The 25,392-nt window shown below is 49.6% G+C and overlaps 1 protein-coding gene across 2 annotated transcripts in view; it reads right to left on the minus strand.

Moving 5' to 3' along the window:
* Nucleotides 1-25,392, minus strand: part of plekha6 (pleckstrin homology domain containing, family A member 6) — a 351,674-nt gene that overhangs the window by 151,758 nt on the left and 174,524 nt on the right. Inside the window, exon 1 of one of the 2 annotated variants that reach the window (XM_070859221.1) lies at nucleotides 19,960-20,144. The exons of the other annotated variant lie outside the window; for it this stretch is intronic. Coding sequence (XP_070715322.1) covers nucleotides 19,960-19,994 — 35 coding nt within the window. The 5' untranslated portion in view covers nucleotides 19,995-20,144. Of the gene's footprint in view, nucleotides 1-19,959; nucleotides 20,145-25,392 lie in introns of those variants that run through there. 2 annotated transcript variants of the gene reach the window in all.

The following is a 25,392-nucleotide window of genomic DNA, read 5'->3' on the forward strand; positions in this document are numbered from 1 at the left end:
GGGGGGGAAAGAGAGGGGGGGAAAGAGAGGGGGGGAAAGAGAGGGGGGGAAAGAGAGGGGGGAAAGAGAGGGGGGGAAAGAGAGGGGGGGAAAGAGAGGGGGGGAAAGAGAGGGGGGGAAAGAGAGGGGGGGAAAGAGAGGGGGGGAAGAGAGGGGGGGGAAGAGAGGGGGGGAAGAGAGGGGGGAAGAGAGGGGGGGAAGAGAGGGGGGAAGAGAGGGGGAAGAGAGGGGGGGAAGAGAGGGGGGGGAAGAGAGGGGGGGGAAGAGAGGGGGGAAAGAGAGGGGGAAAGAGAGGGGGGGAAGAGAGGGGGGGAAAGAGAGGGGGGGAAAGAGAGGGGGGGAAAGAGAGGGGGGGAAAAGAGAGGGGGGAAAGAGAGGGGGGGAAAGAGAGGGGGGGAAAGAGAGGGGGGGAAAGAGAGGGGGGGAAAGAGAGGGGGGGAAAGAGAGGGGGGGGAAAGAGAGGGGGGAAAGAGAGGGGGGGAAAGAGAGGGGGGAAAGAGAGGGGGGGAAAGAGAGGGGGGGAAAGAGAGGGGGGGGAAGAGAGGGGGGGGAAGAGAGGGGGGGAAGAGAGGGGGGGGAAGAGAGGGGGGGGAAGAGAGGGGGGGGAAGAGAGGGGGGAAAGAGAGGGGGGGGAAGAGAGGGGGGAAAGAGAGGGGGAAAGAGAGGGGGAAAGAGAGGGGGGAAAGAGAGGGGGGGAAAGAGAGGGGGGGAAAGAGAGGGGGGGAAAGAGAGGGGGGGAAAGAGAGGGGGGAAAGAGAGGGGGGGAAAGAGAGGGGGGAAAGAGAGGGGGGAAAGAGAGGGGGGGAAAGAGAGGGGGGAAAGAGAGGGGGGGAAAGAGAGGGGGGGGAAAGAGAGGGGGGAAAGAGAGGGGGGGAAAGAGAGGGGGGGAAAGAGAGGGGGGGAAAGAGAGGGGGGAAGAGAGGGGGGGGAAAGAGAGGGGGGGGAAGAGAGGGGGGGGAAAGAGAGGGGGGGAAAGAGAGGGGGGGAAAGAGAGGGGGGGAAAGAGAGGGGGGAAAGAGAGGGGGGAAAGAGAGGGGGGGAAAGAGAGGGGGGAAAGAGAGGGGGGGAAAGAGAGGGGGGGAAAGAGAGGGGGGGAAAGAGAGGGGGGGGAAGGAGAGGGGGGGGAAGGAGAGGGGGGGAAAGAGAGAGGGGGGGGAAAGAGAGGGGGGGGGAAGAGGGGGGGGAAAGAGAGGGGGAAAGAGAGGGGGAAAGAGAGGGGGGGAAAGAGAGGGGGGGAAAGAGAGGGGGGGAAAGAGAGGGGGGAAAGAGAGGGGGGGAAAGAGAGGGGGGGGAAAGAGAGGGGGGGGAAAGAGAGGGGGGGAAAGAGAGGGGGGGAAGAGAGGGGGGGAAAGAGAGGGGGGGAAAGAGAGGGGGGGAAAGAGAGGGGGGGAAAGAGAGGGGGGGGAAGAGAGGGGGGGGAAAGAGAGGGGGGGAAAGAGAGGGGGGGGAAAGAGAGGGGGGAAAGAGAGGGGGGGAAAGAAGGGGAGAGAGGGGGGGAAAGAGAGGGGGGAAAGAGAGGGGGGGAAAGAGAGGGGGGAAAGAGAGGGGGGGAAGAGAGGGGGGGGAAGGAGAGGGGGGGGAAGAGAGGGGGGGGAAGAGAGGGGGGGGAAGAGGGGGGGGAAAGAGAGGGGGAAAGAGAGGGGGGAAAGAGAGGGGGGGAAAGAGAGGGGGGAAAGCGAGGGGGAGGGGGAAGGGAGGGGGAGGGAGAGGGAGGGGGAGAGGGAGAGGGAGGGGGTGGTACATCTTGTAGATGGCACTCACTCATTCACTGGGGGGCAGCCTGTGACCATTGTTAAAAGCAGCGTATCACGGGCCGCAGGGGACAACCAAACGACATCACTATATTCTCTACTGTTTCCCCACCCATCTTTACTTTCTTATTTCATATTCTCCTCGGCCTTGGGATTTACCGGCGTATTCTCTTCCTTCCGCTGAATGGAACAGAAATATTGGAAATTGCTGGCACCCTCAGTTTAATGTTGGGCGGCAAAGTTATTAACGGAGCTACTGAGGGAGCCTCACCATCAGTATTTAAGGGGAGCTGAAAGGTTATTGAAGTCAACTTAAACCACTCAACCTCAACATCTTTCGCATGAGACGTTAAACCGAGGGCCCCCCCGTCTGCCCTCTCAGGTGGATGCAAAAAATGCGCATTTCGAAGAAGAGCAGGGGAGTTCACCCTGGGGTCCTGGTCAATATTTATCCCTCAATCAACATCACCAAGAAAAACATTATCTAGTTATTAGCCCATTGCTGTTTGCGGGAGCTTGCTGTGCGCAAATTGGCCGCCGCTTTTCCCACGTTACAACAGCGACTACACGCCGATAATACTTCATTGGGACGCACTGAGTGGTGGAAAGCACTAAATGCCAAGCTCGTTCTTACTTTGAACACTGGAAGGTTTTGTTTATATAAGACAGTCCATGGGCAGGGATCACTCATCAACTCAATATTCTGGCATGAACAGAAATTTGGAAGGCAAGAGCAGACTCATAAAATGTCAGCCAAGGGTTGGCATTCAGTCTGAATTCCTGGGAGTTTAATCCGAGCCAGCAGCACTCCCTCTCCAGATTTCCAAATCGCACCCTCGTCAAGTGGGACTGACTACAGGTCCAGCCCAGAGTCCTGACGGGGGGGCCGTTTGAGAGAGTTGGTGGTAGATTGGAACCCAATCGTTCCAAAATAACCTGGACATTCCATTAGATTAAATGAGAAGTAAAAAAGCAGCGCTTGGGGGCGATGCCAAAAAGTCAATATTTAGCCAGCTTCACGGGATGCTGTGGGATTAAGTCAGGTCGATGCGAGGTTAGCAATATGAAACCGCACCAGAACAGGAGAAGACATTGTTTTTTCTGCAGAATGTCCTGAATTGTCGATAGCTCTCTGTTTTTCTTTCTGCATCTGCCAGGTGTGGGGGATGGGGCAAGCACGGACAAGACATCAGCCAAACGACAGGGTTGAGCGCAAAAGGGCCTGGTGGCTACATAAGCAGAGATTACTTGGAGGGGGCCTTAACTCAAGTATCTTGGTTTGCAATTGGATGTCTGAGTGAAGCCACTGGGGACACAGAATGGAAGAGTCAATGTTTGGGAGCAGTTTGGGAGGTGGTGTTTGGGCTGCAAAGGGGCTTCTCACTTCACTAACCTGTTCAGTGCTCACAATTTTTCTCAGGAAACCTGCCGTCCTTACCCAGTCTGGCCTAGACATCCCTCCAGTCTCACATCAATGTGGCTGGTGCTTGGACAAAGCAGTCCGCTTGATTGGCACCCCATCCACCAGCTTAAAGATTCACTCCCTCCACCTCCGACGCCCCCTGGCTGCAGTGTGTACCATCTACAAGATGCGCCGCAGCAACTCGCCAAGGCTTCTTCGGCAGCACCTCCCAAACCCGTGACCTCTACCACCCAGAAGGGCAAGGGCAACAGGGGCAAGGGAACACCATCCTGACTTAGAAATATATCGCCCGTTCCTTCTTCGTCGCTGGGTCAAAATCCTGGAACTCCCTCCCTAACAGCACTGTGGGAGCACCTTCACTACACGGACTGCAGCGGTTCAAGAAGGCAGCTCACCACCACCTTCTCAAGGGTAATTAGGGATGGACAATAAATGCCGGCCTTGCCAGCGACGCCCACATCCCGTGAACGAATGAATTAAAAAAAAAGATAATGTAAACCATGACAAGTTTTTTTCTCCTTGTCCAGAACAGTAAAACCAGAGGACAGGGCCTGCGTTTGAAGAGGGGTAAATTCAAAACTAAATGTGGAAACAATAATTCAGGTCAATCCATGGAACAGATTCCGTGGGCAGACAGTGGAAGCAGTTAGAAACACAGAAATTTACAGCGCAGAAGGAGGCCCATTGTGTCCGCACCGCCCGACAAAGAGCCGCACGGCCCTCGGTCAGCAGCCCTGAAGGTTATATATAAACCTGTGAACAATGAACAATGGCAGAAAGGTAAAGAGCACCCAGCCCAACCAGTCTGCCCCACACAACTGCGACACCCCTTACACTGAAACATTCTACACTCCACCCCAACCGGAGCCATGGGATCTTCTGGGAGAGGCAAAAACCAGATAAAAACCCAGGCCAGTTAGTATTGATTCATTCAAATCAGATGGAGTTCATTAAGAAAATAACATGTTGAGATGTGAGCGATTCGAGGCCCACATCCCAGGAGCAAATTTTTTTTGAAACTGCCCTCTGATGTGGCCCCGCCAACCTTCTCAAGGGCAACCAGGAACAGGCAATAAATGTCGTCCTTACCACATCTCATTGCACTAAGTATCTTTTCCCATGCAGGGTAACACATTCTCACGAGCTGTACACGTTACAGTCAATGTTAATGGCCTTCAGTGGAAGGTGGCTCTGGGTCTAATTGTAGCCTCGAGATTGCTTTTTTCAACAATTAAGAACTCTCCAGTGTAATTGCCTGTGGGAGGTTAATCTACGGAGTTAAGCTGTTGGTATGCTGCTCGTGTTCGAACAGGGTCCCTTTACGCAGCCCATCAAAGTCGAGTATCATCAACAGGGGCCGGCTGGCAGAGTCCCAGTGGGAGATTCTGGCTGGAGCTGGACAAAAGGGAAGTTATCCTCTTGCTTCATTTGCATAAACCTTGTGACCCTCGCCGGCCAGACAGCTATGCAAATGAATTGACTCCCCCCGCGCTCTGGTTCCTCGCACAGGCAGCCATTCCTCAGGTGGCAGTCTCGAGAAAGTGAGCACAACCTCACAACTAAGTCCGTCCTCGGCCCATGTCCACATGCACGCACTGACCGGTGGGAATCGGCGGCTGCACTGGAGAGGGTACAGAGGAGATTTCCGAGGATGTTGCCTGGACTGGAGAATTTTAAGCTATGGAGGAACGGTTGGATAGGCTGGGGTTGTTTTCTTTGGAATAGAAAAGGCCGAGGGGAGACCTTGTTGAGGTGTATAAAATTATGAGGGGCCCGGATAGGGTGGATAGGAAAGGACCTATTTCCATTAGCAACAACCAGGGGGCCTAGACCTGGGATCTTCCTGCTCCGTACCTCACTGTGTGTTCCACCGAGCAACTTGGCCATCAGGAGGCTCCTGTCCTTCTCATGGATGGAGGGAGAGTGGGGTTCGGAGGCAGAGAGAACACGAGGTAAATCAGCTCGGCTGGAGCTGATCGCATGCGCAGCTCAGCCATAAATTCTAGGTGGCCCCAGGCCTGATTCTCTCCACTTTCGCTGATCGTGGCTAGGGCACGACAGGTTTAATTGCGTCGGTTCGGCGTGTGGTGCGTGTGTGTTTGGTGTGTGGTGCGTGCGGTGCGCGTGTGCTTGGCGTGTGGTGCACGTCTTTGTATGTTTGGCGTGTGGTGCACGTGTTTGTATGTTTGGCGTGTGGTGCGTGCAGTGCGCATGTGTTTGGCGTGTGGTGCACGTGTTTGTATGTTTGGCGTGTGGGGCATGTGGTGCATGTGTGTTTGGCGTGTGGTGCGTGTGTGTTTGGCGTATGATGTGTACGTCACTATAATTCCCTCCCAACGTTTTCATGGAACAGACGGCCGACACTCACTGTCTAGCCCTCAGGTGAGGAATAGCCACGTGGGCAAGGCACTAGAGTGGCTGCACCACGGAACTGAACACCAGCATGACCCAGCCTTGGGAAGGGTCACAAGAGGGAAAAATATAAAATATTTTATTTTGTGCTGAAATCCCATGTCAGTGCTGAAAGTTCCACGCTGTAAAACTTCTTTTCTCATCCTCCTTTACTGGGTCTGGGATGGACAACACAAGTGCTAAATTTCAATTACCCTTCACAAAAAAAGACCTCTAGCCGAACCAGTAATCAGAGCCATGTGTGGCTGCACATACTCAGGCCCGTCTAATGGTGCATGGGGCACTCTATCATTAGTGAGCGGCCAGAGAGAAACCTCAAAATCACAGCTTATTCCGCCGGGAGACGATCTGGCCTGAGCTGGCAGCACTCAGGTGGTGCTTATAGCATCCAAAACCATCACTCGAAAGGAAGAAGACTTGCAACTAACAGGCGGGTGTCTGTATCAACTGACCACATCTCTCTAATCTGAGGCCAGCGAGCTTTATTCATAGCTCATAGACTCCACACTAGGAATCAGTACACAACCCTGTCTCAAACTTACAATCAGATAGAATGCAGAATAACTAGGGGGGGGGGGGGGGGCCAGAGGGGGCGAGGAAAGGAATTGAAAAATGCAGAATATGTCAGCCGTGACTCAGTGGGTAGCACCCTCGCCCCAGAGTTAGAAGGTTGTGGGTTCAAGTCCCACTCCAGAAACTTGAGCACAAAAATCAAGGCTGACACTCCCAGTGCAGTGCTGAGGGAGTGCCGCACTGTTGGAGGTGGTGTCTTTAGGATGAGACGTTAAACCGAGGCCCCGTCTGCCCTCTCAGGTGGACGTCAAAGATCCCGGGGCACTACTTCTATCCCCGGTGTCCTGGCCGATGTTTATCCCTCAACCAACATCACTCAAACAGATTATCTGGTCATTATCACGTCGCTGTTTGCGGGAGCTTGCTGGTGCACAAATTGGCTGCCGCGTGTCCCACATCACAACAGTGACTACACTCCAAAAGTACTTCATTGGCTGTAAAGCGCTTTGAGACGTCCGGTGGTCGTGAAAGGCGCTATATAGATGCGAGTCTTTCTTGCTTGCTGCCCACCTGTACTGGTTTTGCTTGGGTGGCACAGCAAGCTCCAAGACCTAAAGCAGAGATGGTCGTTACATAACAACTCAAGCCCCAGCAACGTCCTGGCAGCACCGTCACCTCCAGGTTTCCCGCCAAATCAGACGTCATTCTCACTTGGGCATTTGTCTCCATTCCCTCATCATTCCTGGGTCAAAATCCTGGCCCATGCACCATCATGGAAGCAACCAACCCAGGGACTGCAGGAGTTCAGAGCCAGTTGCCCACCGCCTCCTTGACAGGGCAACTAGGAATGGTCAATAAATGCCAGCCTTGCCAGCGTCACCCTCATCAGGAAAGACCAATTCTTGAAAGCTTTCGCACAGGACTTGCTACACGAGTCCAATGTAATTGTGCGTTGCGGTAAATAAAATTGCCTTGGTCACCTCAAGCTCCAAATACTCAAGTCAAGATCTGATATCAGATACCTTTTGATGCTTATACCACTGAAAGGAATTTCCAAGTGAAACCACTTCTTGTCTTTTAAGAAACAACAACAACTTGTATTTATGTAGTGCCTTTAACGTAGTAAACCGTCCCAAGGCGCTGACAGCAACGTTATAAGACAAAAATATAAATTTGACACCGAGCCGGATAAGGAGAAATTAGCGCAGGTTGGTCAAAGAGGCAGGTTTTAAGGAACGACTTGAAGAAGGAGAGAGAGGTAGAGAGGCAGAGAGGTTTAGGGAGGGAGTTCCAGAGCTTAGGGCTCAGGCAACAGAAGGCACGGCCACCAATGGTTGAGCGATTATAATCAGGGATGCTCAAGGGGGCAGAATTTGATAAAAAAGCACACAGATAGAAGGTCCTTGCCCGTAATCAGTGAGCTCTGCTCCACTGAGACACGCTGTCCCATTACTTTAAACAAATCGGTTACCCAACATTACTGAGGTGGGGTTCCTGCCAGTACTTTACTGATCAACGTGCTTTCACTCTGAATAAATATGGAAAATGCAGGAAATGCAAAACAAGTCAGTCAACATTGGAACGAGAGACAGGGAGCCTACACCAGGATCATTAACCTAGCTGTTCATTTTTCCTATGGTGACAATCCTGCTCTGTACATCCAGGGTTATATATTTTTTTCTTTTTATCTAGCTTTTGTTTGCTGTGATCTGGGCCAGATCTGTTGCAAACTATGTGACTGGCCCTTATCCGAAAGCCTGTTTGTTTTTGCATTAAGCAAGCTCTCAAACAGCTGTGTGATGTAATCCGATAGAAGTTCAGGGCCCAATTAATGGCCTCAAGATGCACTCCATCTGCCTTTCTACCGACGCCACAGATTCAACACTGTGCAAGAGCTACCAGGGAACCAGACCAGTCAGCCGACACTCCATTAGCACACAACAACAGCCTGCATTTATATAGTGCCTTTAACGTAATAAAACGTCCCAAAGCCCCAAATAACAGGAGTGTTGCAAGACCAAAAAAAATTAATTTGACACCGAGCCAGATAAGAAGAAATTGGCGCAGGTGACCAAAAGCTTGGACAAAGAAGTATGTTTTAAGGAGCGTCTCGAAGGAGAGAGAAGCAGAGAGGAGGAGAGATTGAGGCAATAAGGGCACTATTGGTAAAAGTGCGGATGAGTTCTCCCCGGTGTCCTGGCCAATATTTATCATAGCATGGAAAGATTCTGACACAGAAGGAGGCCATACGGCCCATGGTTACCATGCTGGTCGAAAAAGAGCTACCCAGCCTAATACCACATTCTAGCACTAGGTCTGTAGCCCTGTAGATTACAGCCCATGAGTGCTCATCCAAGTATTTTTTTTTTAATGTGGTGAGGGTTTCTGCCTCTACCACCTTTTCAGGCAGTGAGTTCCAGACCCCCACCACTCACTGGGTGAAAATCTTTTTCCTCATCTCCTTCAACCAATTGCTTTAAATCTATGCCCCCTGGTTATTGACCCCTCTGCTAAGGGAAATAGGTCCGTCCTATCCACTCTACCTAGGCCCCTCATAATTTTACACACCTCAATTAAATCTCCCCTCAACCTCAGAAAACAACCCCAGCCTATCCAATCTTTCTTCATCGCTAACATTCTCCAGTCCAGGCAACATCCTCATAAATCTCCTCTGTACCCTCTCTAGTGCAATTACATCTTTCCTGTATCCCTCAATCAACAACAGATTATCTGGTCGTTATCACGTTGCTGTTTGTGGGGCCTTGCTGTGGGCAATTTGGATGCCGGCTTTCCTACATTACAACAGTGACTACACTTCAAAAAGTACTCCAAATTGGCTGTAAAGTGCTTTGGGATGTCCTGAGATCCTGAAAGGCGCTATATAAATGCAAGTCTTTCATTTCTTTCTATATTTATCCAGTAAGAGTTTAGAAGTCATGCCCATTGTTTTTGTTTCACAAAAGAAAAGCGAATGGTACCACTGGTTGAGTTAGTGACTGCCCCGCCCAGAGTAGCATGGAGTGACGGAGAGGAACCATGTTCCGGGAACTGAAGCTGCACTTCCTTGAGATGGCCACTGGGTGGCACTCGAATGCTGAACTGGATTGAAAGTTGACTTCAGCAAAACAGGATCGTTTTTGATCAACTGGAATTGTAAAAGATCTTCCAGGGCAACAGATTGTGCGTAAAAGGCTACATCCCATACAGAGCGGAATGCAGTAGGCGCATGCCAGTAGGATCATAGGTTTTCTTCGAATCTTACAACTTGTATTTATATAGAACCTTTAACATAGTGAAACGTTCCGAGGTGCCTCACGGGAGTATTATGAGATATTAAATATGACACCGAGCCGCATAAGTAGAAATTAGCGCAGGTGACCAGAGGTAGGTTTTAAAGAGCGTCTTGAAGGAGGAAAGAGAGGTAGAGAGGTTTAGGCAAGAATTCTAGAGCTTGGGGCCCAGGCAACAGAAGGCACGGCCACCGATGGTGGAGCGATTACAATCAGGGACGCTCAAGGGGGCAGAATTAGAGGAGCGCAGACATCTCGGGGGGGGTTGTGGGGCTGGAGGAGATTACAGAGATAGGGAGGGACGAGGCCATGGAGGGATTTGAAAATAAGGATGAGAATTTTGAAATCGAGGCGTTGCTTAACCAGAAGCCAATGTAGGTCAGCGAGCACAGGGGGTGATGGGTGAGCGGGACTTGGTGCGAGTTAGGAGACGGGCAGCCATATACACCACAGACAGAGGTCATTCGGCCCCTCGAGCATGTGTCGGCTCTTTGAAAGGGCTATCCAATTAATTCTCCCCCCTCCCCACCTCCTGCTCTTTCCCCATAGCCCTGCAAAGTTTTCCTTTTCAGATATTTATCCAGTTACCTACTGAAAATTACTATTGAATCTACCTCCACCTCCCTTTTGGATAGCGTATTCCAGATCATAAAACTCGCTGCCTAAAAAAATATTCTCAGCTCCCCTCTGATATTTCAGCCAATTATCTTAAATCTGTCTCCTCTGGTTACTGACCCTCCCACCAATGGAAACATTATTTCATTATTTACTCTATTAACACCCCTCATGATTTTGAGCACCTCTATTAAATCTCCCCTTAACCTTCGCAGCTCCAAGGAAAACAATCTCAGCTTTTCCAGTCCCATTCACCCATCACCCCCTGTGCTCGCTGACCTACATTGATTCCCGGTCCGGCAACGCCTCGATTTTAAAATTCTCATCCTTGTTTTCAAACCCCTCCATGGCTCTCGCCCCTCCCTATCTCCGTAACCACGTCCACCCCCTACAACCCTCTGAGATCTCTGCGCTCCTCCTGTTCTGTCCTCTTGGCGGGTTTGGTCCCGAGGCCTGGACTCGCAATCCAAGAGGCACGAGTTCAAATCCCACCACGGCAGCTGGGGAATTTAAATTCAGTTAATTAAATAAATCTGGAATAAAAAGCTAGTATCAGGGCATCAGTAACGGTGACCATGAAACTACCGGATTGTGGTAAAAACCCATCTGGTTCACTAATGTCCTTTAGGGAATGAAATCTGCCATCCTTAACCGGTCTGGCCTATATGTGACTCCAGACCCACAGCAATGTGGTTGACTCTTAACTGACCTCTGACATGGCCCTAGCAAGCCGCTTAGTTGTATTCAAGAAGGCAGCTCACCACCACCTTCTTGAGGACAATTGGGTTGGGCACATTCTATGAATACATTTTTTTTTAATCCTGATTTTAATCGCTCCATTATTGGTGGCCGTGCCTTCAGTTGCCTGGACCTAAGGTACCTGGAATTCTCTCCCTAAACCTCTCTGCCTCTCAGTCTCCTCCTTTAAGACGCTCCTTAAATCCTTTGTCCAAGCTTTTGGCCATCTGTCCTAATATCGCCTCATGCAGCTCGGTGTCAAATTTTGTTTGTTAACGTTCCTGTGAAGCGCCTTGGGACAGTTTACGACATTAAAGGCGGTATATAAATACAAGTTATTATTGTTGTTGTTGACATTGACTCTGTGATATAAAGCCAACCCCAGGCTCGAGACCCAGCGACACTGACCCACTGCACAACTTGACTGACCAGCTTAGGAGGGCAGTGATGGCGGTGAACAGCATTGCACCACTAATTTACCAAAGGAGATTCTGGATAACAGCTTTTAAAAGGTGGAAAAATGGTTTTCATTTTCAGTAAGAGATTACATAAGCGCACACTTGGGGTTGCCAGTTGGCGACGATCCAAACGCTGTTCACCATTCCTGTCCAGTCAAGTCACTCGTATAAACAAAGCTCGCCCATCTCCACGACTTGGGTATTGGTTAAGCAACGCCTCGATTTTAAAATTCTCATCCTTGTTTTCAAATCCCTCCATGGCCCTCGGCCCTTCCTATTTCATCAGCCCCACAAGCCCCTCCCACGGGATGTCTGCCCCCTTGAGCATCCCTGATTACAATCGTTCAACCATTGGTGGCCGTGCCTTCTGTTGCTTGGGCCCCAAGTTCTAGAATTCTCTGCCTAAACCTCTCTATCCTCCTTAATGACGCTTCGTAACACCTACCTGTTTGACCAAGCTTAGGTCTGCCCTAGTTTCTCCTTATGTGGCTTGGTGCCAAACTTTTTGTCTCATGATACTCCTGTGAAGCACCTTGGGACGTTTCACTACGTTAAAGGGGCTATATAAACACAGGCTGTTTGTGTTGTTGACAACAGCATTCCTGCCTGATGTGCGAAGGTGGGGGGCGCGGGGAAGAGGACACTCGCACAGCTTTACATGGGGAGGGTGAAGACCCTCACATGGTTTTTACACTGAGTGAGGATGTCGTCTGTACTGGACAACCTGATTAAAGTTGCCCAGCACAGACCTCTTGACGTTGCACCTCTTGTTGTTGAAACTCTTTTGAGTTCACCTGTGAAAACATAAAAAACAATAAACGGTGCCACCCGACCTGGGTGACACTCCAGACATTTTCAAGGCCCTTTTTTTCCCCCCTTTTTTTTTTGGGTTTTTTTTTGTGTTTTTTTTTTGGTTTTTTTTTTTTTGGTTTTTTTTTTTGGGCACTAAAATCACAATTTTTCTTGTTGTTGAAGGTTTAGAATTCCATTTCCAGCTGTTCATAAATTCCACTTAATCACTTCAGTGTGTAACGCGGACAAAGAACTGCAACAAACACACGCTCACCATTCCGCAAATAACGAATCACCGCCACTCACAGGAAGAGCGATTGACTCATTCACCTGCGTTTCACAGCCCAACACTTCGAATCTCTCACTCACACACCGACTGTCCCGTTACTATGCGTACCCAAGTCTGATACCACCTTGAATATCTCACCTGCACTGACTGCATGTGTTACTGTGTCAGCTGTGACTCAGTGGGTAGCACTCTCACCTCGGCGTCAGAAGGTTGTGGGTTCAAGACTCACTCCAGGGACCTGAGCACATAAATCTAGGCTGACACTCCAGTGCGGTGCTGAGGAAGTGCTGCACTGTCGGAGGTGCCGTCTTTCGAATGAGATGTTAAACCGAGGCCCCGTCTGCCCTCTCAGGTGGATGCGAAAGCTCTCACGGCAGTATTTCGACGATGAGCAGGGGAGTTATCTCTAGTGTCCTGACCAATATTTATCCCTCAACCGACTTCAGTAAAATAAACAACAGATGACCTGTGTCATTATCACACTGCTGTTTGTGGGAGCTTGCTATGCGCAAATTAGCTGCCGCGTTTCCTGCAATTCAACAGTGACTACACTTCAAAAAAAGTACTTCATTGGCTGTAATGCACTTTGGGACGTCCTGAGCAACACGAACTTGCATTTAAAAAGTGCATTTAATGTAGGAAAACATCCCAAGGTGCTTCATAGGCGCATCATCTAACTCAATTTGACACCAAGCCATATAAGGAGATATTAGGGCATATGACCAAAAGCATGGTAAAAGAGGTCGGCTTTAAGGAGCGTCTTAAAGGAGAAAAGAGAGGTGGAGAGGTTGAGGGAGGGAGTTCCAGAGCTTGGGGCCTTGGCAGCTGAATCAAAGGCATGAAAGGTGATATTTAAATGTAAATCTTTCTTTTTCACTTAAGGCTAGTAACACCTTGAATCTCTCCCCTACACTTAATATCTGTCACTGGGTGAGCGACTGCATAATAGCTGGAATCTCTCTGCGACACAGTTCTCCCAGTGTCAGCTGTGGCTCAGTGGGTAGCACACTCGCCCCGGAGTTAGAAAGTTGTGGGTTCAAATTCCACTCCAGGAACTTGAGCACAAAAATCTAGGCTGACACTCCCAGTGCAGTGCTGAGGGAGTGCCGCGCTGAGGGAGTGCCACACTGTCGGGGAAGCTGTCTTTCGGAGGAGATGTTAAACCGAGGCCCCATACTGCCCTCTCAGGTTGACATTAAAGATCCCATGGCACTATTTCGAAGAGGAGCAGGGGAGTTATCCCCGGTGTCCTGGGGCCAATATTTATCCCTCAATCAACATCACAAAAAAAGATTCTGGTCATTATCACGTTGCTGTTTGTGGGAGCTTGCTGTGCTCACACTGGCTGCCTCATTTCCCACATTACAACAGTGACTACACTCCAAAAGCACTTTATTAGCTGTAAAGTGCTTTGAGACGGTCTTGAAAGGCGCTATATAAATGCAAGTCTTTCTTTTCCTGTTACTGGAGTGACAGCAGAGGGTGCCGTCTCTGCCAGATGCGGATTGGCTCTGAATTAAACCGAATGTTGCCCCTCGGCAAACACCGGGTTTGCTGCCACCTGCCGAATGTAGGAAAGTGCGAGGCCCAGCCTCTCCCGGATCCAGTGTCCGCGAGAGAAACGCACTTTCATCGCCAGGATTGGGAACGGACACCAGCCCCAACAGACGCACTTGCTGGGTGGCAAATATGGTGGAGCGATGGACTTAGAAACATAGAAAATAGGAGCAGTAGTAGGCCATTCGGGGTCAGGGATCGGGCACCTCAGAGGCTCCATACAATGGTCGCAGAGAAGATTTACAAGGATGATACCAGAAATGAGAGGGTATACCCACCTGGAAAGGATGAACAGGCTGGGTCTCACCCTATGTAATCCCATGTAATATGTGTATCCTATATATCCTATGTAATCCCATGTAATCCGCACACCCAGATCAAAACGTTGCGATTCTAATTCCCGTCCTGCGTTTGCCACTGTGCATGCAGTCTCACACCATCACCTGCTATATAGCTCAGATCCTACCACGGTAGCTGGGGAATTTAAATACAGTCAATTAAATAAATCTGGAATTAAAAAGCTAGCATCAGTAATGGGCGCCCATGAAACTACCGGATTGTCGTAAAAACCCATTATTTCCTTTAGGGAAGGAAATCTGCCGCCCTTACCCGGTCTGGCCGATATATGTGACTCCAGACCCACAGCAATGTGGCTGACTCTGAACTGCTCTCTGAAATGGCAGCTCACCACCACCTTCTCAAGGGGCAATTAGGGAAGGGCAATAAATGCCGGCCTTGCCAGCGACGCCCACATCCCGAGAACGAATAAAAAAAAAAAATTCTCACTCGCTGCGTGATGCCACACGGCCCGAGTGTTTATTGGTCGGTGGGGTTCAGTCTCCCTTGATTAGCTGGCGGTAGCTAAATGTTACGTTCCCTGTTTAACATCGGCATGAAGCAGTTTCGGCTTTGTGCCAATGCCAGACCTGATGTATCAATGTCAGAGAGAGAGAGTGAGCGAAAATTTATCGCCCATCCCTAGAGTGAAACGATCACAATCGCAGGAGGTATAGAAAACCATGGGGGGCGGCTGGGATACGGAACAGAAGGCCAAGGGAGTGGGAGGATGGAGCGAGTGGGGGGAGAGGGGGACTGAAGGCGATGGGGAGGGGGGGGGGGGGGGGACTGAAGGCAGGGTGGTGGGACAGGGTAAGGGTGGGGAGAAAGAGCGTTGGAGTACTGTCTGAAAGGACTGAACGACAAATCATCGCACTTTAACCAGGTGTAAACAGCTGCTTAAACCGCTGGGACTGGGTCGGCGCACTCAATGCGGTTTAAGTCGTGCCTGTGTGGTTGCCGCCTGTGGCAATGCCAAGTGGTCAGCGCCGGTTACCCGGCACAGGCGGCTGTGTTGGATGCCCGGGGACCGGTGGGGGGGGGGGGGGCTGTATCGCCCCGTGGGGTGTAAATCAGGCCGCTAGACTGAACGGAATCCTGAAGCGGAGCGAGACTGCCTGGTCCGGGGAGCTTTGCTCCACAGTCAGGCCGGAGCCAAACCCCAGGTTTGAGCTGCATTCACACTACAGCAGCAACAGGGGCCAAACCGCTCCACGCCAAGCCCCGACAGTGGCAGCGAGAATACTGCGGCACATTTCCCCCGCTCTGGCCCTCTAAGGCCACCATCTCCCCTGCACTCCACTTACTGGCCATTTGTGGCTTGCCTCAATATTGCGAGAGGAATTTACCGCTGTCATGGCAACAAAATCGGTGCAGATAATTCTACCACCAAATATTTGCATGTTAAAAATAAACTCTCAGGTGATCTGTACAAACATTTCACCTCCAACAACAGAACTTTGCGGTACTCCAGTAACCAAGAGCCCCCACCCTGCCGACCCCACAAAAATATATATATATATACGCCGCTGCCAGGATATGCTGAGTTCATGGGCTCTGAGCAGAACAGTCGGTGACAACTCATCTACTGAACACTTGACCTTGGATGTGTGGAAAAGGTGAAGTACAGGCTTGATGCTTTCTCTTCAAAGTGGTTTTGGCAGACTCGAAATACAGTGTGAGCTCCATCCCCCTCACCCCACACCTCACCGTTCAACCAGGGTACCATATTATAACAAAAACAGCACAGACACAATGGGCCAAATGGCCTCCTTCTGCGCTGTACATTTCCATGATTCTGTACCGTAAGGCCAGGGTACCTTGTTATAAATATACCATCTGCCCAGGTTATTGCAACACAATGTAACAGGAATATCACACTTTAAGGGCATTGTATAACAGACATACCACATTATAAAGCTACCATACAACTAAGGTACTGTATCAAAAGGGTACAATGTAACAGGAATATCAAAAGGGCACAGTACAGCAGGCATCATATTATAAGGGTTCCATATAACAATGGAATCGTATTTAAAGGGTATTGTACGACGGGCACCCATATTATAACTAAATCGTACGACCACTGAAACCCATTATAAAAGCACTTTACACCAAGGGTATACACGATAAGGGTACAGTACGACGGGGATAGACAAGGGTACAGTACGACAGGGGTAGACAAGGGTACAGTACGACAGGGGTAGACAAGGGTGCAGTACGACAGGGGTAGACAAGGGTGCAGTACGACAGGGGTAGACAAGGGTGCAGTACGACAGGGGTAGACAAGGGTGCAGTACGACAGGGGTAGACAAGGGTGCAGTACGACAGGGGTAGACAAGGGTGCAGTACGACAGGGGTAGACAAGGGTGCAGTACGACAGGGGTAGACAAGGGTGCAGTACGACAGGGGTAGACAAGGGTGCAGTACAACAGGGGTAGACAAAGGTGCAGTACGACGGGGGTAGACAAAGGTGCAGTCCGACGGGGGTAGACAATAAGGGTACTATAGAACAGGTATACCATATTTTAACTATACTGTACAAGAGGAGTACTGTATTGTAGGAGTGCAGCATGTCAGGGATGTCATGCTATGGGCATACTGTGTGACGAGGGTACAGTATTATAAAGCACTGGATCTCGGTGGTCTCATGCAATGATGTGCGCAGTTTATTGTCACTGCACTTGTGCCTCCGGTCACCCGCTCGCGCTTGTGCCGGTTCCCCACTCAGTGCCTGTCTCCCCGGGATTGCAGAATGAACCAATAAACTCCCTGCTCCTGGCCACGAGAGACTCGAGGTCAAACCTCACTGACCCGAGCGAACACCACCAACCGGCCCTGAAACATGCTCACGATCAACGCTCCCGTTAAGCAGTGCGGCCGCACAGTGCTCTGTGGGTCCCGCCCAGCCCGTGAGCCGGCATTGAAACACAAAAGCCGCCTACACGCGGAATTGTGAATAGTCCGCGGGACCCGTTAAAGGGGCCCCCCCCAAAAAAAAATTAGAGGGAACATTGCTCACGACATCCTCCGGATCAATATTCCAGACATTTGCAATGCAGGGTCTGGCAGAAGAATTAAGAGGATGTAAAACGGTAATTCACATAAACAAAGCCTTAGCCAAAGGAGGGGGAACTAGCTCGGTTTCCTGTTCCCAAACGCTGTATGGTGGGGAGGACAGCCCTCGAGGTTATAGGTTCCGACTTCAATTTGTTTCTCTCTAAATTATTTTTCACGGCCAGTGCGGTTTTGGGCCCCCAACACACCAGCGCATGGTGGCTACACGCCAACCTTCCCTCTGGCGTCTCAGCCAGGTGCCCACAGTCTGTGTGTGTGTCGCCCCGACTGCTGTGTTGTCAGCAGGCTGTTTAAACTGGAGGGGGGGGGCGGGCATCACAACCTCTGTACTCACAGGAGTCATTCCCTCAGCCGCACTTTCTGGTGGTGGGGGCTAGTCACTGAATAGCGAGCAGGAGCAGGAATTGTGAATACTTTTCCCCTACTCAAGGTTGCTGGGAACAGTTATAATGTTACAAATGCCATTCTGGCCCAGATCGGCGACTTCAGTGTTCCAGATTTGGCATCTGTCTGATCTGTGCCACTCAGCCCAACACCAGTGGGTGTTGTACATAAAGGAACACAAATACTTTAATTTATATAGCGCCTTTCATGACCTCAGGACATCCCAAAGCATTTTACACCGAATGAAGTACTTTTGGAGTGTAGTCACTGTTGCAATGTAGGAAACGCGACAGCCAACTTGCGCACAGCAAGCTTCCCACAAACAACAATGTGATAACGATCAGATAATCTGTTTTCTCAGTGATGTTGGTTGAGGGATAAATATTGGTCAGGACACCGAGGAGAACTCCCCTGATTTTCTTCAAAATGCTGCCATGGGATCTTTTACATCCACCTGAGAGAGCAGACGGGGCCTCGGTTTAATGTCTCATCTGAAAGATGGCACCTCCGACAGTGCGGCACTCCCTCAGCACTGCACTGGAGTGATGGCCTGTAATTTTATGCTCAAGTCTCTGAAGTAGGACTTGAAACCACAACTTTTTTTCTTTCGTTCCTGGGATGTGGGCATCGCTGGCAAGGCCAGCATTTATTGCCCATCCCTAATTGCCCTCGAGAAGGTGGTGGTGAGCCGCCTTCTTGGACCGCAGAGGGCAGTTAAGAGTCAACCACATTGCTGTGGGTCTGGAGTCACATATAGACCAGACCGGGTAAGGGCAGCAGATTTCCTTCCCTAAAGGACATTAATGAACCAGATGGGTTTTTACGACAATCCGGTAGTTTCATGGTCACCATTTATTCCAGATTTTATTTTATTTTATTTAAATTCCCCAGCTGCCATGGTGGGATTTGAACTTGTGTCTCTTGGTCATTAGTCTCAGCCTCTGGATTACTGGTCCAATAACATACCGTACCCCTTGTACCAAGTGTTCTGACTCAGAATAGCGAGCGCTACCTACAAGGGAGAAAAATTGTCAATTACAATGAAAAGTTCTCATTCAGTGTCAGCCGTGGCTCAGTGGGTAGCACCCTCGCCCGAGAGTCAGAGGTTGTTAGTTCAAGTCCCACTCCAGGAACTTGTGCACGTTAATCTAGGCTGACACTCCAGTGCAGTGCTGAGGGAGTGCTGCACTGTCGGAGGTGCCGACTTTCGGATGAGACGTTAAAATCGAGGCCCCGTCCGCTCTCTCGGGTGGATGTAAAAGATCCCAGGGCACTATTTTGAAGAGGAGCAGGGGAGTTAACCCCGGTGTCCTGGCCAATATTTATCCCTCAAACATAACAAAAACAGATTACCTGGTCATTATCACATTGCTATTTGTGGGAGCTTGCTGTGCGCAAATTGGCTGCTGCGTTTCCTACATTACAACATGCCAAAAAAGTACTTCATTGGCTGTAAAGCGCTTTGGGACGTCCGGTGGTGCTGAAAGGCGCTATAGAAATGCAAGTCTTTCTTTCAATCATTTTGGGGGCAGGGGAGCTTCAGGTTACACAAGGGCAATCTCGCAGCTTCAAAGGGACGAGGTGTTTACCCGAGAACTGTCGGACTCCCAGCGCAGTGCACCTGGCCACCTGCATAGCCGCTGATTAACTCGCCAAGCCACTCGCTCAGGTGTGCGAAGATGGCTTCAGGGTGATCCTGTTACAGCTGTCTCCTCGCTGCCCCCTCACAGCAACACATCGTTACGCAGGATTACACGGGCTATACGGCACAGAAACAGGCCATTCGGCCCGACCAGTCCATGCCGGCGTTTATGCTCCACTCGAGCCTCCTCCAGTCTTTCCTCATCTAACTCTATCAGCATAACCCTCTATTCCCTTCTCCCCTATATGCTTGTCCAGTCTCCCCTTAAATGCATCGATACTATTCGCTTCAACCACTCCCTGTGGCAGCGAGTTCCACATTCTCATCACTTTCTGGGTCAAGACATTAGTTTTTTTTTAAACAAATACCTCAGGCAGAATTAGCAAAACACTATTCCCTGTTTTGGCTTTGAAGATCTCACACACACGCACACACACACTGTTGTTGCTGCTGGACTTGACAACCTTGCAAAAAGGCAGAGAGAAATTTTTTTTTTTTAAAACACCCGCACAAGTTGAATAAAAGGTAAAAAAAAATGACACCTTGCCTTACCTTGCTGGCTGTGGTCTCTAGGATTTCTCACTCTGTCTGTCTCTGTCTCTCTCTCCCCTACCCCCACTCCCAGAGTCGCAATCTGCTATTGCTTAGCCCAAAACGACACACCGGTGGGATTCTGCTCACCAGGTCTGTGAAGCCACTCCCGGAGTACCTGCCATCCGAATAGCAACGCAGAGAGGGCAGCCTGCTCCTCCTCTCGCTGTGTGTGTGTGAGCTTTCTCCGCAGCCTGCTCTGAAATCCGACACCTCAAGGTCTTGCCTAACCCGCCCCAAGTGCGGAGTCTTCTGCTTTCCAGCCCAGCGAGAAGCCAAGCAACAGATAATGTGACAGGCAAGAGTTACTGCGTGTAATTACAGGGCTCTTGTGCACCAGCCTGACGTAACCGGCATTAGTCAGCTCAGCAGGTGAGCGGGCCCGCAACACAAGATGCCAGCAAGCAGAATGTAGAAGCAGCTTGTGTTAAAACAAACGCTTTAAAAAAAAAAAATTCCACCCCTCGATATCCTGCTCCATTTTTTTCCAAGGTGCTGACTCAACAACAACCACCTGCATTTATATAGCGCCTTTAACGCAGTAAGACGTCCCAAACTTCACAGGGGTGCGGTCGGACAACAGCTGACTCTGAACCACACAAGGAGATATTGGGGCAGGTACCGAAAGATCAAAGAGGTAGTTTTTTTTGGAGAGTCTTAAGAAAGACTTGCATTTATATAGCGCCTTTCACGACCACCGGACATCGCAAAGCGCTTTACAGCCAAGGAAGGACATTTGGAGTGTAGTCACTGTTGTAATGTGGGAAACGCGGCAGCCAACTTGCGCACAGCAAGCTCCCACAAACAGCAATGTGATATTGACCAGATAATCTGTTTTTAGTGATGATGATTGAGGGATAAATATTGGCCAGGACACCGGGGAGAACTCCCCTGCTCTTCAAAATAGTGCCGTGGGATCTTTTATGTCCACCTGAGAGAGCAGATGGAACCTCGATTTAACATCTCATCTGAAAGATGGCACCTCCAACAGTGCAGCACTCCCTCAACACTGCACTGGGAGTGTCAGCATAGGTTTATGTGCTCAAGTCCCTGGAGTGGGATTTGAACCCACAACCTTCGGACCCAGAGGTGAGTGCGCTACCCACTGAGCCACAGCTGACAAGTAACAATCGAAGGGGGCCCTATCCTGCCGATCAGTGAATCACAGTAAAATTGTACAGTCTTCAAAATGCAATGGCATAATCTGATGGACATAACAAACACAGAGCAGCTTAATGATGCAAAAACAAAACAAAACGCATGTGAAATTTGCACTGAATCGTTTCCCATAAAGCCCTGGAACGTTGGCGAGAGGCTCCCCCTCAGGGGTGGGTTAGGATGTCCTGGGAGGAGCCAGCACATAATCCAGTCAGTGCAGTACTGAGGGAATGCTGCACTGTCGGAGGTGCCGTCTTTCGGATGAGACGTTAAACCGAGGCCCCGTCTGCCATTTTGCAGAATGGAACAGAAATTCTGGTGCCCGGAGTTTAACATGGGGCAACAGAGTTATCAGCGGAGCTATTGAGAGCGCCTCACTGTCAGTATTTAAGCAGAGCTGAAGGGTTATTGGAGTCAACTTAAACCAACATGCACACCAACATCTTTCGGATGAGACGTCAAACCGAGGTCCCATCTGCTCTCTCAGGTGGGCATAAAAGATCCCATGATACTATTTCGAAGAAGAGCAGGGGAGTTCTCCCCGGTGTCCTGACCAATATTTGTCCTTCAATCAGGCAGATTATGAGTTCATTATTACATTGCTGTGGGAGCTTGCTGTGCGCAAATTGGCTGCCGTGTTTTCTACATTACAACAGTGACTACACTTCAAAATCATCATCATAGGCAGTCCCTTGAAATCGAGGAAGTCTTGCTTCCACTCTAAAAGTGAGTTCTCAGGTGACTGAACAGTCCAATATGGGAATTACAGTCTCTGTCACAGGTGGGACAGACGGTGGTTGAGGGAAAGGGTGGGTGGGGAGTCTGGTTTGCCGCACCTGCGCTTGATTTCTGCATGCTCTCGGCGACGAGACTCGAGGTGCTCGGCGCCCTCCCGGATGCTCTTCCTCCACTTAGGGCGGCCTTTGGCCAGGGATACACTTCAAAAAGTGCTTCATTGGCTGTAAAGCGCTTTGGGACGTCCGGAGGTGGTGAAAAGGATACAGCCTTATCTCCTCTGACTAACTAACTAAACACTTGCTGGGAAACTTGAACCAGATCATTTCAGAAATACTCACAATCAATGTACAGATTCATCATCGTTTTCACACCTTTGCATTCCCTGCCTCAGCCCAGAATCCATTTGATCCTTTTTATGCTTTTCCCACTGTAACGCCACTTGCAAAGATCTGTACCCTTAGATCTCCTTGTCCCGCTGCTCCTTTCAGATTGTGATGTGTAACTATATTTGCTTTTACTCGTTTGATGTTAAAAACAACAGAATTTGAAGTTCCTCCTTCAGTAAGTTCAATATTAAGTTCATGCCTTGCTCGTAGAAAAACAATTCCAAAGCTAAATTCTCAATAAATTTGGGGAAAACGAAAGTTTAAAATCAGAAGGTAGTGGAGATTTAGTATAGACAAGTAATCAATAAGTGAATGTCAGCCGTGGCTCAGTGGGCAGCACCCTCACCTCTGAATCAGAAGGGTGAAGGTTCATGCCCCACTCCAGAACTTGAGGATTAGGCTGACACTCTGGTGCAGTGCTGAGGGAGTGCTGCACTGTTGGAGGTGCTGTCTTTCAGATGAGACATTAAACTGAGGTCCTCTCAAGTGGACATAAACGATCCCATGGCACTATTTTCAAAAAAGAGCAGGGGAGTTATCTCTGGTAGCCTGGCTAATATTTATCCCTCAATCAACATATATAAGCAGATTATTTGCACATTCTCATATTGCTGTTTGTGGGAGCACAAATTGGCTGCCGCATTTCCCACATTATAACAGTGACTACACTCCAAAAGTACATAATTGGCTGGAAAGCGCCTTGAGACGTCCGGCGGTAATGAAAGGCGCTATATAAATCCAAGCCTTTCTTTCTTAATAATTTGTCTTCAGTTTCAGGGCTTTGAAGGACATGTTTCAGGATTCGAAAGGGTTAATTTTTTTGTTCGTGGATGTGTTCAAACTCAGAAGTGAAAGAAACGGGGGCATGATTGATTCAGGAAATAGTTCAGCACTAAAAATAGTTCATCAAACCAGAGTCATGGGCGACATACGAAAGGGCAGGAGGAGGTCAGAAATAGAACAGGAGATTGCAAAAGTTAATCATAATTCCTTGTGACTGATGATTTCACAGAGCACGGAAGGCGACATTCATTATTTAAGGAAAAGGTCCCGACAGGGCCACTCCCTCTGGTATGAACAAATAGCTGCTTGCATCCTAGTCAGGGATGCACATCCATTCCTTTATAATCTGCAAAACGCTCCTTTACATTTTTGTCTTTTGCTTGTCATCATCATCATCATCGTCCCTGGGAGTCGAGGAAGACTTGCTTCCACTCTAAAAGTGAGTTCTTATGTGACTGAACAGTCCAATACGGGAATTACAGTCTCTGTCACAGGTGGGACAGACAGTGGTTGGAGGAAAGGGTGGGTGGGGAGTCTGGTTTGCCACACGCTCCTTCCGCTGCCTGCGCTTGTTTTCTGCATGCTCTTGACGATGAGACTCGAGGTGCTCAGCGCCCTCCCGGATGCTCTTCCTCCACTTAGGGCGGTCTTTGGCCAGGGATTCCCAGGTGTACAATGCAGGAGAAGGATGTCCACATGTGTGTGTGTGTTTTGTGTGTGCGCGCGTGTATGTGTGCGTGTGAGTGTACACATGTGTGCGTGTGTGTAGATGCGTCCATTCCACCCCAGGTAGCCTTGTGTGCAGGCTGGTATACAACTTCAAGGCAGAAAGCCAAAGTGGCAATGGTTCTTATTTATACTCTTCCCAGTTGATGAAGCTTCGAGGTGTCCCAAGATTTTTGACTTTGTGGACAGCTTGGGTGCATAGTTTGGAGACTAGAGACCACATATAAACATAGGAGCAGGAGGCGCCAATCAGTCTTGCTCCATCATTCAGTTAGATCATGACTGATATTTTTGTTAATTCCATTTACCCGCTTTAAAGAACGAAAGACTTACATTTATATAGCGCCTATCACACCCACCGGATGTCTCAAGTGTTTACAACTAATGAAGTACTTTTTGAAGTGTAGTTACTGTTATAATGTGGGAAACGCGGCAGCCAATTTGCGCTCAGCAAGCTCCCACAAACAGCAATGTGATAATGACCCAGATCATCTGGGGTTTTTTATATTATGTTGATTGAGGGATAAATATTGGACAGGACACTGGGGATAACGCCCCTGCTCTTCTTTGAAATAGTGCCGTGTGATTTTTTTACGTCCATTCGAGAGAGCAGACGGGGCCTCGATTTAACGTCTCATCCAAACGACGGCACCTCCGACAGTGCAGCACTCCCTCAGCACTGCACTGGGAGTGTCAGCCTAGATTTATGGGCTCAAGTCTCTGGTGTGGCTTAGCTCCATATCACTTGATACCCTCCACCTAACAAAAATATCTCAATCTCAGTCTTGATAGCTCCAATTATCGCCCAGCATCCACAGCCTTTTGGGGGGGCGGGGGGAGAGAATTCTAGATTTCTGCCACCCTTTGTGTTAAAAAGTGTACCTTGATTTCCCTCGTAAATATCTCCTCATTCTTGGTTCCCACATGTTCCTGCAAAGATGGCCATATCTCACGTTGCTGACACTTGCAGATCATTCTGTTCCGGTTTAGAATTGATTCACCAATTTCACTTTCCAAACCTCCAAGCCCACAGAGTTAAACAGGAGGTAAGCCAGTACAACAGAGTTGCCTGGGCTATGTGGGTCAAACAGCAAGGCATCGTGGGCCGCGTATGGCCATAGTGTGGCCACCCCAGCCCTAACCTACACCATCACCATTTTGGTTTGCACGTCATGGCCTCTAAATCCAGACTCTGATGTCCCGCCCTTCAGAAATTCCAAAAACGACCCCAGGGTCAGGGGCAACATAAGAAATAGGAGCAGAAGTAGCCATTTGGCCCCTCGAGCCTGCTCCGCCATGCAATAAGATCATGGCTGATCTGATCATGGACTCAGCTCCATTTTCTGCCCGCTCCCCATAACCCTTTACTCCCTTATCGCTCAAAAATCTGTCTATCTCCGCCTTAAATATATTCAATGACCCAGCCTCCACAGCTCTCTGGGGCAGAGAATTCCACAGATTTACAACTGAAAGAAGAAATTCTCCTCATCTCAGTTTTAAATGGGCGGCCCCTTATTCTGAGACTATGCCCCCTAGTTTTAGTTTCCCCTATGAGCGGAAATATCCTCTCTGCATCCACCTTGTCGAGCCCCCTCATTATCTTATATGTTCTGATAAGATCACCTCTCATTCTTCTGAACTCCAATGAGTATAGACCCAATCTACTCAACCTATCTTTATAAGTCAACTCCCTCATCTCAGGAATCAACCTAGTGAACCTTCTCTGAACAAA

This window comes from Pristiophorus japonicus, chromosome 17 (assembly GCF_044704955.1).
Source record: "Pristiophorus japonicus isolate sPriJap1 chromosome 17, sPriJap1.hap1, whole genome shotgun sequence".
In the NCBI taxonomy this organism is placed as follows: Eukaryota; Metazoa; Chordata; class Chondrichthyes; family Pristiophoridae; genus Pristiophorus; species Pristiophorus japonicus.